Source organism: Ahaetulla prasina, chromosome 8 (genome assembly GCF_028640845.1).
Source record: "Ahaetulla prasina isolate Xishuangbanna chromosome 8, ASM2864084v1, whole genome shotgun sequence".
Taxonomy (NCBI): Eukaryota; Metazoa; Chordata; class Lepidosauria; order Squamata; family Colubridae; genus Ahaetulla; species Ahaetulla prasina.
This window is the reverse complement of record NC_080546.1, coordinates 45,752,121-45,766,307: the sequence shown is the minus strand read 5'-3', so window position 1 is coordinate 45,766,307 and position 14,187 is coordinate 45,752,121. Positions and strand designations below refer to the sequence as shown.

Here is a 14,187-nt window from a genome sequence, read left to right as displayed (position 1 = left end):
TTGACTCAGCCTTCTATCCTTTATAAGGTAGGTAAAATGAGGACCCAGATTGTTGGGGGGGCAATAAGTTGACTTTGTAAATATACAAATAGAATGAGACTATTGCCTTATACACTGTAAGCCGCCCTGAGTCTTCGGAGAAGGGCGGGATATAAATGTAAACAAAACAAAAAAAATAAGCACATGGACTATTGCTAAGAATATATCTTGTTGGTCAGATGTTTTTATTTTAGTTTAAGCTGTGTTTTTTCGAGATGTTCGTGTTTTTGTTGACTTAATAATGCCTCTCCATTTTTGCTTGCACACCATATTGCCAATTAAATTTTGTTGTGGCTCCAGTGATGTTCATGGGTGGAAGCATCTTTCGAAGAAGGAAGATATTCAGTCACTGATTGACACCATTTATCAATAGCTACACTATTTATGATTTTTTTTTATCAAAAGAAGATCTGCTTTCAAACACAGGACCGGGTTATTTACGGGACCGCCTGCTGCTACCAATAACCTCCCATCGACCCGTGCGCTCCCATAGGGAGGGACTCCTCAGGGTGCCATCAGTCAAACAATGTCGACTGGCGACCCCCAGGGGGAGGGCCTTCTCTGTGGGGGCTCCTGCCCTCTGGAATGAGCTGCCTCCAGAGATACGTCAACTCCCTGACCTCCAGACCTTTCGATGCAAGCTAAAGACTTTTTTTGTTTCATCGCACAGGGCTAGCTTAATGTAGTTGTAATGGGGGTTTTACTATAGTTTTTAGTCTTTTTGGCCTGATCGAATCAGTTTCTTAAAATGTTTCTTAATTGTTGTGATATTTGTTTTTATTTGGCTGTAAACTGCCCTGAGTCCTTCAGGAGAAGGGCGGTAGATAAATAAATAAACAAACAAACAAACAAACAAACAAATTCCAGTCCATTTTGGTCTGCTAATTCCTGGAATGTCAATAGATATTATAATAGATTTCCTTCCTTATATACTGTCAGATTAGGGAGTTTACTGTTCTTATGCATCTGGAACCTCATGCTAAAAGACTCGACTCTCCCCACTTATGAAAGGGTTTATAAAGACTTTACAGATGTTATTATTACTACTGACCAGTTGAAGTCTGGTCTGAACACTGGGCCCTATCTAACAAAATGAAACTCAGTGTATAGAAAAGTAAAGTCCTACACTTGGGTAAGAAAAACCAAAAGTACACATATAAACTGGGTGAAACCAAGCTTAATAGCAGTGACTGTGAGAGGGATCTTGGAGTCTTAGTGGACAACCAGATAAATAGGAGCCAGCAGTGTGCAGCAGCAGCCAAAAAATTGCATTAACAGAAGGATACAATCAAAATCAAGTGAGGTACTAATACCACTCTATAAAGCCTTAGTAAGACCACACCTAGAATACTGCATCCAGTTTTGGTCACCACACTATAAAAAAGATGTTGAGACTCTAGAAAAAGTGCAGAGGAGAGCAACCAGGATGATTAGTAGACTGGAGACTAGAACATATGAAGAATGGTTACAGGAATTGGGCATGGCACTGTAGTGAAGAGAAAGACCACGGGAGACATGATAGCAGTGTTCCAATATTTGAGGGGCTGCCATAGAGAGGAGGGGGTCAAACTATTTTCCAAGGCACCTGAAAACCAGACAAGGAATAATGGATGGGTACTGACCAAGGAGAGATTCAATCTATAAATGAAGAGGAACTTTCTGACAGTGAGAACAATCAACCAATGGAACAGTCACTATGGGAACATTTTCATCCTTACTGAGATGCATTAGCATAGGTAGTCCTCATATATTCAGTCCTCTTTAGGGATTAGCCAAACCAAATCCTGGTAGAGGATTTTAACATAGAGACTACTTCTGATAAGCCTTAATAAAGATGAAAATGGTTGTGTACTGTAATTCTGCCTGCTAGTCAATAGCAATTATAGCATCAGGAGGTCCGTGTTCAGTCTTGATATTTCAGCTCTTATCCAATCAAGCTTACTTTGACCTTGATATACATATTTCATGTATAAAAATTGGTTTTTTATATTACTATTTCATAGTTTTGCTGTACAGTGCCAAGTAACTCTTTCATGAAATGGACAGCAATATACATTTGATGACTGACTGACTAATTGCATCTTTCTTGTATGCAGCATTAAGTTTTCCTTTTGCTCTTGGACACACCAGGAGTTAAACTTTTCAACTTTAAGCCTGCTATCAAAAGAGCAGTACTACTCATCCTTGCCCTTTCTTCTATTCTTCTCCAATAATTCACTGGATGCCTACCAGTTTAGGGGGTTCATTTTATAAACATTGATATTATCTTACTTTTGAATGTTTATTTGGTTTTTTGGCAGCATTCTGGGACAGGTTGTCACTTTCTTCTCAAGTTTTGCTACTTTATCTATGACCTGCCATCATGATTGTACAGTCCCAAATTTATAGCTTATAGCTTATTGTGTTTTACAAATGTTTAGTACTACAAGGTAACAATCCATGAAGGGATTTGTAAAAGGAGACTGTGTTATCTATGGTAGCAAAAAAACAAGGAGTCTAGTAATACCTTTTCCAACTAACTAAATGTATTAAAAGACATTTTTGTGAGCTACAGCATACTTCATCACTTGCATCTGATGGATTGAGTTGCAGCATAAGAAAGCTTATCCTGGATAGATAGATGATGACGGATGGATGGATGGATTGATAAAAGCAATCAGAAATATTCCTGTTCTTTTGAATCAAGGAATCCAAATAGCATAAACAATCTTAGTAGATATTTTACATCTACTAAATGAATATTCACCTTATTCTCTGATGAGGAACTAGTAATCCTTAACATATTTCAGATAAAGGATATAAAGTTAAATAGATGGGACATAACAGGAAGAAGAAAAAGGCGTAATGACTCAGTTTAACATACATTCAGTTCTGCATAATCTCAGATATAGTAGCTCTGTCTTGTGACACTATTTTTTAGTGCATCATTATAGGTAATCCTCAGGTTATGGATTATTTATTAAGTGAATGTTCAAAGTTAGGACAGTGAAGAACAAAGGGGAACTTATAACCAGTCCTTGGAATTCTGGCTACCATAGCATCCCCTCAGTAACATGATTACAATTTCCAATTTTTCCTGCAAAGTCAATGGGGAAGCCAGCACAAAGGAAGAAATCATGATCACATGACATTTTTGCTTAAAGATCTGGATGGACCTCATGTTACCACCAAAACTGAGAGAGCTAGAATTGCTGTCACCAAGCAACATGGTTATGTGATCTCACACTTTACAATCGTATTGCTTAGCAATAAAAATTTCAATCTCAATTGCCATTGTACCAGAGTACTATGTGCAGTTAGTGTCTAAATCCAATCAAGTAGCATTCAGTAATTTAGCTTTGTAATTATTTTAGTCTTTTTCCGGTTAATACAAATGAGTGTGATTTTATTTAAGTTTGCTACAGGACTTTTGTTGGTTTGTCGGAAATCAATTTCCTCTTCCACTATTAAACACACATACACACACACATATAATCTAGGGAAGCAGTTATGTGTGTAAATATCCCTTTAGAACACCTCAGATTTTTCTATGTAAATAAAAAATGGATTTTTTACAACTCTATGTAGTGACATGAAAACTTACTAATGGTGAACTATATTAGTTCTAAGTACAAAGACTTTGCTGGTGCAGTTTCCCTACATTTGAAATGCTTATTCTTATTCATCATTTAACATTTGTGCAATAATTTCCAAAATCAACACCACTTTCTAAGCTCACTATTAGCCCTTAAGCAGTCGTAAAATGCAATAGCTCCGAGATGTGGAACTAGTGGGATAAATATTCACATATGCAACAAGATAAGAGTATAATGCAATGTATAAAAATTATATCCCCAATTGCACCATGTTAAAAAATAAGACTTTGATTATCATACAATAATAAAAGAGAAATTCTCTGGAGCAGTGTAAGTATTTCAGGGAAAAGAATTCAACTACAGCAAAGACAGCTACAATCAGAAAGCTTAAAATAAATTTCTTCCATGAACTGATTAAATGGCTTATCCAAAGTCTTTCTTGCTCCTAGAGCAGAGCTGTTGTAAGAATAAAAAAGTGCTGCATGTGATTTCCTCTGAAAATTTGTTCTACTCAAGAAGACAATACCCAATTTAGATATACTGGACAATTACCATCTCCTACCTCCACTTTAGAATGAAAGTTGTGGAGAAAGTAGCTGCAAGAGGAAGGAAATGGGTTATTTTGATTCATTTCAATTAGGTTTTCAGCTCAGGTCCATAGCATTCATGCTATATATGATCTCTGGTTGGATCTGTAGCAGAGTAGAACTTTTATCCAGCTCCTATTCAATATTTATATGAAACTGCTGGGTGATATCACCCAGGGGCATAGAGGCAGGTTTCATCAGCATGCCCAATTATACATCTCAATTTTTGGCCAAATAAATCATGCAGTTGAAGTTGAGATGCCCAGAGACTTTCTGGGTTTACACAGAGAGAAACAGATTAAGATTCAATGCCAGTGTACCAGTAAAACAGAGTAACTTTGGATTCAGAGGTCTACAGAATCTAGTGAACAGAATTGTACTTCCCTGGCAGTGCTAGTTCACATCTGAGGAGCCTTTTGGAGTCACAGCTCCTGCTTAAGAAACAGATGACAACTGTCACCATGTGAGCCTTTACACAGTTCCATCTTGTGTACCAACTGTAATCATTCCTGAGAGGGGTGGTATTAATTATTGTCACTCACACTTTAGTTACCCCTTGAGTAGATTACTGCAATGCATACTATTTGAAGGCTACATTTGAAGAACATTTAGAAGCTACAAATGGTCCAAGACATAGTGGCTCATGTAGTTATAAGTACCCTTCAAGGATCCTACTTAAAAACTCATTGAGCCACTGATTGCCATTTTGTTTCTAGAGGTAATTCAACATACTGATTTTTACTTTCAAAGCCCTTCATAGTGGGGGTATCTATAGACTGTCTTCTCACAGCCTCCCTAATAAGTTTCTGTAGGGTGGCTCACTGTAGATTTCCTCTATCAGAGATGTTACCTTCAGGGAACATGAAAGATAGATAAGATAATCTTTATTGTCACTTTTTCTGTGGGCACACTGGCACACTTTAAAATGAAATTTTGACAACACATTTTCAAAAAAATATCTATGTGGGTATATACTCCGATACAAACACATACACACATATATACATACACATATACATATACACACATACAAACTGGACACTATATAGTTCAGTGGTGGTCAACCTGCTCCCTGCCGCCCACTAGTGGGCATTCCAGCTTTCACGGTGGGTGGTAGGGGTTTTGTCCGATACTGAAGCACTTTCCCTTTTTTTTATTTAATTGACTTTAAAAAAAAATTCATAGCATTATTTAAAAACATTTTCATTAGGTTTTCATTAAATTCCCTGTGACAATTTAAATTTCTGAAAATATACTATTTGTATCACCCACGCATAAGTTTAGTTCACGTTACGTAAGTGAAACTAAATGGTACTACAGTGTGACCGCAAACAAAAGAGCCTTGTCCCAGAATAGCTCGCGCATCTCCCCCCACACCACCCAGCTGTAAACGACAAGCAGAGCTGGTAGCCGGTGCCCCCCCCAAACCTAATCCACAATGCGCGAGAGGCATGCGCAGATGACGATACACAGTGCATTACTGTGGAACTGGTGGGCGGTTAGAAAATGTTACTACTAACAGAGATACAAAAGTGGGCGGTAGGTATAAAAAGGTTGACTACCCCTGATATAGTTGTTTCATCACACAAGGATGGATATGTTGTTATGACTATCCTTCTGGATGATAGAAAGTGTTTTATTGTTTTGGTTATGATTCCTGGTTTTATAGGGTTACAATTACAATAGATAATGCTGTTTTAATTTGATTTATATTATTTAATTGTATAAGGCGGTGACTATTTCATCTACCGCCCGAGACTGAACTGAGACTGAGACTGAGATGGATTTCCATCGACTTTTCCCACCCGGAGATATCCTGACCATCCAGGATGGGTCTGCTTGCCATGTTTTTTCATCATGCGGACATTTTCAGCGGCTGACCTTCTTGCCCTACGAGATTCCCCTCTCTTGTGGGTTTGGCCCTCTACGTTATCGAGGGCCCATCTTGAGGACGGGTTTTGGAACCCCGAGAGATGGCATGCCAAGAATAGGAGACTTAGGGGATTTTTAATTAATTGTTTTAACCGATTTTTTAAGGGGAGTTTTAATGGGAATTTTACGGGGAGGGTGGAAATTGACGGGCTTGGTTTGGGGGAGGAGAGGGTGGGTGTTGGGGGAAACCCGTCGGGGAGGGTATGTCCAGTCCCAGCGCGTGCTCACTATTTTAGTTGGTCCGAAGACAGGGGGGAGGGGTTTGTACAGAGCAGAGAGTGTTATTCCATCTGTACGGTAAGTGGGAGGGGCAGATATGGCGGAGGCAGGGGGCCGTATCGCTCTTTGGGAGCACGTGTTCGATGTTTAAAAGCGATCACGTGCTCCGGCCCCCCAGTCCTCACTCATTCCCCGGATGGTCAAGACCCTCAGAGCTTGGGTCTTCGGCTGATGCTCTGCAATGCCCGGTCCATGGTCAACAAGGCTCCCCTGATTTGTGACCTTATTCAGAGGGAGTCCGCGGACTTTATGGGCATTACGGAGACCTGATTGGGCACAGAAGGGGGTGTACCCCTGGTTGAACTGTGCCCTCCGGGTTTCCGTGCATTCCATCAGCCGAGGGCCCAAGGTAGGGTTGGGGGGGTGGCGGTTGTGATCAAAGAAAGTCTGGAGCCGAGGGAGTCCACTGTTCCTCAGATAGCTGGCTGTGAATCCCTCCTTGTGAAGTGGGGCCATCGGAATCAGATGGGGCTGTTGATCACGTACCTGGCTCCTTGCTGCGTGACTACAGCCCTACCTGAGCTACTAGAGGTGCTTGCTGGCGTGGCGGTTGAGATTCCCAGACTTCTAGTCTTGGGGGATTTCAACTTGCCATCGGCCAGTTTGTCATCAACAGTGGTTCAGGAGTTCCAGGCCTCCATGACGGCCTTGGACCTGATTCAAGTAACTGATGGCCCTACACACATTGGGGGAGGCGCGCTAGACTTGATTTTTATCTCTGGTCAGTGGGTAAATGATCTGGTTTTAGGAGATGTAGTGAAAGAACCGGTGTCATGGTCAGATCATTTTCTTCTTCGCCTAGACTTTCGGACCGCCGCTCACCACCGCAGGGAGACGGAGCCAACACGTTGGTTCCGTCCCAGGCGCCTGATGGACCCGGAGAGGTTCCTGACGGAGCTTGGGCCGTTCCCTGAGGATCTTGCCCACGGCACGACTGAAGAACTGGTTGCGGCTTGGGAATAGGCCGCGGCTGGGGCTTTGGACCGTGTCGTGCCTTTGCGGCCTCTGACCCTGCGTAGATCTCAATTGGCTCCCTGGTTCTCCGAGGAGCTAAGAGAGATGAAACGCCGGAGAAGACGCCTAGAGAGTACCTGGAGGTCCAGCCGTTCCGAGGCTGATCGGACACTAGTGAGGTCTTTTACTAAGACCTACCTAGTGGCAATGAGGGAGGCGAAACGTTCCTACGTTTCCACCCTCGTTGCATCGGCAGATAACCGCCCGGCCGCCCTGTTTCGGGTGACCCATTCCCTCCTTCATCAGGAGGGACGGGATGACCCCCTACAGGGACGGGCTGAGGAGTTTAACGGTTATCTATACGATAAAATCGTTCAGCTTCGGGATAGCTTGGACCAAGATTGCGATGATCCAGCCGAGATGGCGGAGACACGTCTTGTTGCGGTTATTTGGGATGAGTTTGACTCTGTGGCTCCCGAGGATGTGGACAGGTTGCTGGGGAGGCTGCATGTCACTACATGTTTACTGGACCAGTGCCCCTCCTGGCTGGTGCCAGGATGTGACACGAGGCTGGCTCCGGGGTATTATAAATGCTTCTTTGATGGAGGGGGTTTTCCCCGCCGCCTTGAAAGAGGCGGTGGTGGGACCTCTCCTGAAGAAGCCTTCCCTTCTTCAGCTACTTTGGGAAACTACCGTCCAGTCTCCAACCTTCGCTTTGTGGCGAAGGTTGTAGAGAGTGTGGTTGCGTGGCAGCTCCCCCGGCACCTGGAGGAAGCCGTCTATCTAGACCCGTTCCAGTCCGGCTTCCGACCCGGTTACAGCACGGAGACGGCTTTGATCGCGTTGGTGGATGACCTCTGGAGGGCCAGGGACAGGGGTTGTTCCTCTGCCTTGGTCCTATTAGATCTCTCAGTGGCTTTTGATACCATCGACCATGGTATCTTGCTGTGCCGGTTGGAGGGATTGGGAGTGGGAGGCACCGTTTATCGGTGGTTCTCCTCCTATCTCTCCGACCGGTCGCAGACGGTGTTGACAGGGGGGCAGAGGTCGTCCGCGAGGCGCCTCACTTGTGGGGTGCCTCAGGGTCGATCTCTCGCCTACCCTGTTCAACATCTATATGAAACCGCTGGGTGAGGTCATCAGTGGTTTCGGGTGAGTTATCATCTGTCGCTGATGATACTCAGCTGTACTTTTCCACCCGGACCACCCCAGCGAAGCGGTCAAGTGCTGTCCCGGTGCCTGGAAGCTGTCGGGTCTGGATGGGGAGAAACAGACTCAAGCTCAATCCTCCAAGACGGAGTGGCTGTGGATGCGGCACCCGGTACAGTCAGCTGCATCCGCAGCTGACTGTTGAAGCAGTTAGTGGCCCCAAAGGAAGTGGTTCGCAACTTGGGCGTCCTCCTGGATGGACGGCTGTCCTTTGATGAACATCTGGCGGCCGTCTCCAGGACGGCTTTTTACCAAGTCCCCTTGGTCCACCAGTTGCGTCCCTTCCTTGACCGGGATGCCTTATGCACAGTCACTCACGCTCTGGTTACGTCTCGGTTGGATTATTGCAATGCTCTCTACATGGGGCTGCCCTTGAGGTGCACCCGGAGGCTGCAGTTAGTCCAGAATGCAGCTGCGCGTGTAGTAACGGGAGCCGCTCGTGGCTCCCACGTAACACCACTGCTCCGTAGTCTGCACTGGCTTCCTCTGGTCTTTCGGGTGCGCTTCAAGATTTTGGTTACTACCTTTAAAGCGCTCCATGGCTTAGGACCCGGGTACTTACGAGACCGCCTGCTGTTACCCTATGCCTCCCACCAACCCGTACACTCTCATAGAGAGGGTCTCCTCAGGGTGCTGTCCGCCAAACAGTGTCAGCTGGCGGCCCCCAGGGATAGGGCCTTCTCTGTGGGAGCATCGACGCTCTGGAATGAACTCCCCCCTGGCCTACGTCAAGTGCCTGATCTTCGGACCTTCCGTCGTGAGCTAAAAACATACTTATTTATTCAAGCGGGACTGGCATAATAATTTTGATTTTAAATTGGGGTTTTATTAATATTTTTAAATATTTTAAATTTAATTTTAATCATTAGCCGTTTTGTAATTTTGCTATGTCTTAATTTGTTTTTAATTGTATATATTTTGTATTTTATCTCCGGCTGTACACCGCCTTGAGTCCTTCGGGAGAAGGGCGGTATAAAAATTCAATAAATAAATAAATAAATAAATAAATAAATAAATAAATAAATAAATAAATAAATAAATAAAATTTTAATTTCAATTACATTACAACTGACTGGAGCAGCTCTGTAAATCAATAATCAATTATTGAAATGCTTAATACCATTATCCACAAATACTTTTTTCTTTAATAATATAGAACATTGGAGTATAAAAAAGAAAAAAACTAAGTTTATCTTTAACTATGCCCTATTTTGCTACTAAGTGTAACAAAGAACAGATTAATGTTAGGTACTATAATCAGGTATATCAATATAGCTTTCTATAGCTATCTACAGACATACACTATCCAGTTTGGACACATTATGCAAAAACCCACCTCTCTAAAAAGCCTCTAATGCTGGGAAAAGTTATAAAAAAACCTAGGAGTTGAACCAGCAGCAAGGTGGATGGACTTAGTTATAGTGATGTTAAGTACATAACATCAACCCACCATACCGATTCCCACTTTTACTTTCATTTTTACTTTCAAAGCCCTCCATTGTTCATGGTCTGGATATCTATAGACTATCTTCTCTTGGTAACATCAACCTGCCTATACAGTTGGGAGACTTGAAGGAACAGGTAGGGACAGATCACCATAGAGAGTACGTATGTAGTTGCTAAGGATCAAAAACAACTTAATGGCATATCAGTAGTGGGATTCAGCCGGTTCTGTTCGGATTGTGCGAACCGATAGCGGCGACTGCGAAAGGCCGTGCGCATGCAGAGGTGGCTCACGTGTGCTCACCTCTATCAAAACGGTAGAGAAGGTAAGTGAATCCCACCTCTGTATTATATGTATGTATGTATGTATGTATGTATGTATGTATGTATGTATATACCCTGTTTTTCCCAAAATAAGACATCCCCTGATAATAAGTCCAATCGGGCTTTTGAGTGCATGGCAATAAGGCCAAGCGCTTATTTCAGGGTCAAAAAAAAAAAAGACAGAGTGTTATTTTTGGGGAAACACAGTATGTATACACACAGATACATAATATTTACTGATTCTCAAATAATATAGTCACTAGTAATAAATGTGTTTTCCTTGAGTTTTTGTTACTGCACTTTATTTAGAAACCTTAATAAAGGAAACCTTGGAGTAGGACATACATAAACACAAATAACGTGTTTTTGACTGCAAAATATCTAGTGCTTCAGAAGATAAAAAGATTGAGCGGGTTCAGAAGTAGTTCATGAGAAAAGTCTTGCACTCTTATATACACAATAGAATTCCTTAAGTTACTAGGCTCAAAATTCTCAGTTTGGATAACTAAGAACTGTGTCGCTTGCGGTCAGACCTAGGTATTATATACAAAATTATACGTAGTAATGTTTTACCTGTAAATGACTTTTTTTGTTTTAATTGCAATAATATGCATGCGAGCAACCACTTTAAATTCAATGTAAATTGTTCTAAATGTGACTGTAAAATATATGATTTCTGTAACAGAGTTGTCAAAGCCCGGAATGCTCTACCTGATTCAGTTGTCTCAGCTACAAATGTTCAGTTTCAGTCACAAATTGACTTCCGTGGACCTTACTTCATACTTAAGTGGTCAGTAGAGGGGGTTTGCATAAGTGCACTAACATGCCTTTCGTCCCTGTCACTGTATTTTTATTCTCTTATTCTTGTTCTTGTTTGACAAATTCCAATAAATAAATAAATAAATAAATCCTGTTAAAAGCGGTGGCTGTCTCTAATCAATATCTTCAACTGTTTCAATAGAATACTAGATCTGCAAAGTCCTTTGCAGCATCACAAAAATCTTATTTTCTCAAATAGTCTAGCCCCAGGTTTTAAAAAGTCAATAGATAATTGAGAATGAGAAGTCAGTAGATAATTGAGAATGAGAAATACTGTTCATTATGAAGATACTGATAAAACAAATGCACACTTTTAAAATACTAAGAGACGTAATGTTATATATTTATATTCATTTGTAAATTTGATTGCATACATACAGGTACTGTATGATTCCTAATTACGTACTAACAATGTCAAAACAGTTTTCTTAACACCTTAATTCTGCCATAGCAAGTTATAAAAAATGACCATGAAAATAAGCCATAGGAATCACTGTAGTTATTAAAATTAGATCCTAGTAAGTTTATATCTTGCATCTGAGATAATAAGCAGCTATACATATTAAAAGTTTAACTCCATACATATAAATGTTATATTGCATGATAACCACTTTCTACCATTGAGCTACTAATAAAGGTATGAGGACAATGAATGGTTGTAAAATGGAAATCATCTTTTCCCAATGTGTTGACTGGGGTTTATGGGAACTGAAATCCAGCACTAGGTTGAGTTTGCCAGTAAAGAATTCTCAAACAATAAGAATTAACATTAAGTTCAAGATTCACCAATGCAGCACTAACGCCAATATATTTGTTAAAAATAATGTAGTGAGGGAAGTAATATCTGCCCATTAAGCAAGGACTTTTGCAAATGCAAAAAATCTACCTTTCACACATACACTGGACACCCCAACAAGAGCAATAGAAAGAAGTGACAAAGAGGTTACCTCTCCAAAGATGTAAGAATACTTTTTTCTCTGTTACAAAATCAGTTACTGACACCCACTTCCCGCATTTCTACATTCCCTTCTTTTGCACACTTAAGCATAATGTTAAAAAGAAACCAGCCTTAAGGCACCAGAAAGATACGCGGGGGGGGATGGCTTTGAGGCACATATTCTTAGTAAAGCGGACACACAGCTGGCAGACAAAGCGCCCGCCTGCTAGGACGAGGCTCTAAGTAGCCACTCCATCTCACCTCCCAGCCAATTATTGGAGATATTCTGCAGCAAAGTGAAAGGGACGCAGAAGAAAGCAATGAGCAGGTCGCTGAGGGCCAGCGAACAGATGAAGATGTTGGTGACGGTCCGCATGGCTTTGCGGCGGGTCACCACGTAGAGCACCAGGCAGTTCCCGAAGAGCGCCAGGCCGAAGATGGCCGCGCAAGTGAGCATGAAGGCCAGCTTGGCGCGCTCAGGTAGCTCCGGGATGTAGACTAGGGGCTGGAGCCCATAGAGCGCGATGAACTGCTCGCGGGTTACGTTGTTGTCGCGCAAGAGCTGCGCGAACTGCTCCGGCGTAATGTTCAGGGATCGCATAGTTCAGGATCGAACTTCTGGCTTCCCTCGCTCCTCGGACATGACAGGCGTTGTCGGGTGTTGTTGTTTTTGTTTGTTTGTTTGTTTGTTTAAACTCGAGGGATAAGAACTAGAGCCTCCTTCAGTTAAGAACCCGCCTTTTTCATAGACTGGATGAACAGATCCCGGACGAGGTCCTCGAAAGAACCGTCTTAAAGATCGAGCGTCTCGGCGCAGAATAAAGTACAACTGGGCAACGGAGGATCCCGCCCGCGAAACCCGAAACTTTAGAGACGGAGGAGCGCCGGCCGACAAACTAACCGCGCTTCCCTTCGCTGTTGATTTTTGCCCTGAAGGTTTGCAAAAAGCCCGCGCAAAAGAAACGTCCTTATTGAATGCTTGATCCAAGCCACTAGCGCCGGTCGAGAAAGGCTTGGCTTCCCTGCTCTTACCCGCTGGGTCTCCGCCTTCAAAGTTTCCGAAGTGGCGGCTGCTCGGAGCAGCGAAAGAAGAAAGTGAGGAAGCCGCCGTGTGTTGCGGCGAGGATTGGCGCTTGGAAAGGACTTGAAACGCGGCCAGTCAAGCAAGCTGGGGGAGAAGGGATGCTAGCGGAGATGCGTAGGAGGATTGCTGCTGTGCGGGAAGGAGGTGAGGAGCGCCAGGAGCCGGAGGAGTGTTTAAACGTGGTTTCCCGGTTTGGTGCAACCCAGGTGCATTAGATGACATTCTCTAGCCACAATCCTGGGATTTGGCACGCCTAGAGGACACATTGAAGAAAGCTGCTTTAATTCTCTGGCATATTTAGAGTGGGATTATTGTTATTTAGTCAATGCTGAGGTTCAATCAAATGGATAGCCAAGGATATTAAGACCAAGGAACTTATGATCATAGCCCTTGAAATCCAGGAGGAAGATCTATAATAAATTGAATGCTATTGAATGCTACTTAAAAAACCAAAGGCTGTTTGGTTGACTCTGATTGGGGAAGGAAAACTATATCATAAAAAAGAACTAATGTTCTTCTGAAAATAGCATTTCACTTTTGGTTGCTGTCTTTGAAGTTTCATCTCATCTCCAGCTAAGCATTATGCAAAGATATGGCCATGACAGAACTAGTTAAAACAAATGCTGCTTGCTTTTATTCTACTTCCACACCTTTAAAAACTGAAGGTTGTTCAACGTATATCAATGCAGCAGCTATGACAACCAGTTATCGCATCAATCTTGACACTGGCCTTGTTTTTGTAGTCAATCTAGCTCACATTTTAGGAATGGTTTACTAGTCATTGAAACATTTTTATAAATCTTTCCTGCAAGGAGCTGATATCTGAGTAGATTTGAAGCAGGTGCTATGGCAAAAGAGACAATTAACTGGCTTATCACACAATTTCATTTCTTTTCTTTTCAACATCTGCTAAGAATTTCTTTTCCAAGGACTTAGTTTCCTAAATCTGTTCACTACTATCTAGCCTTTTTATCCTTGAATCCTGTAATAAAATTATTCATCAAA

General features: G+C 42.4%; 1 protein-coding gene across 1 annotated transcript in view; it reads right to left on the bottom strand.

Annotated features, from left to right (window-relative positions):
* Nucleotides 1-12,869, bottom strand: part of QRFPR (pyroglutamylated RFamide peptide receptor) — a 36,572-nt gene extending 23,703 nt beyond the window's left edge. Inside the window, exon 1 of the mRNA XM_058193035.1 lies at nucleotides 12,360-12,869. Within this exon, the coding sequence (XP_058049018.1) occupies nucleotides 12,360-12,699 (340 nt within the window). The 5' untranslated portion in view covers nucleotides 12,700-12,869. The remainder of the gene's footprint in view (nucleotides 1-12,359) is intronic.
* Between the last annotated feature and the right edge of the window lie 1,318 nt (nucleotides 12,870-14,187).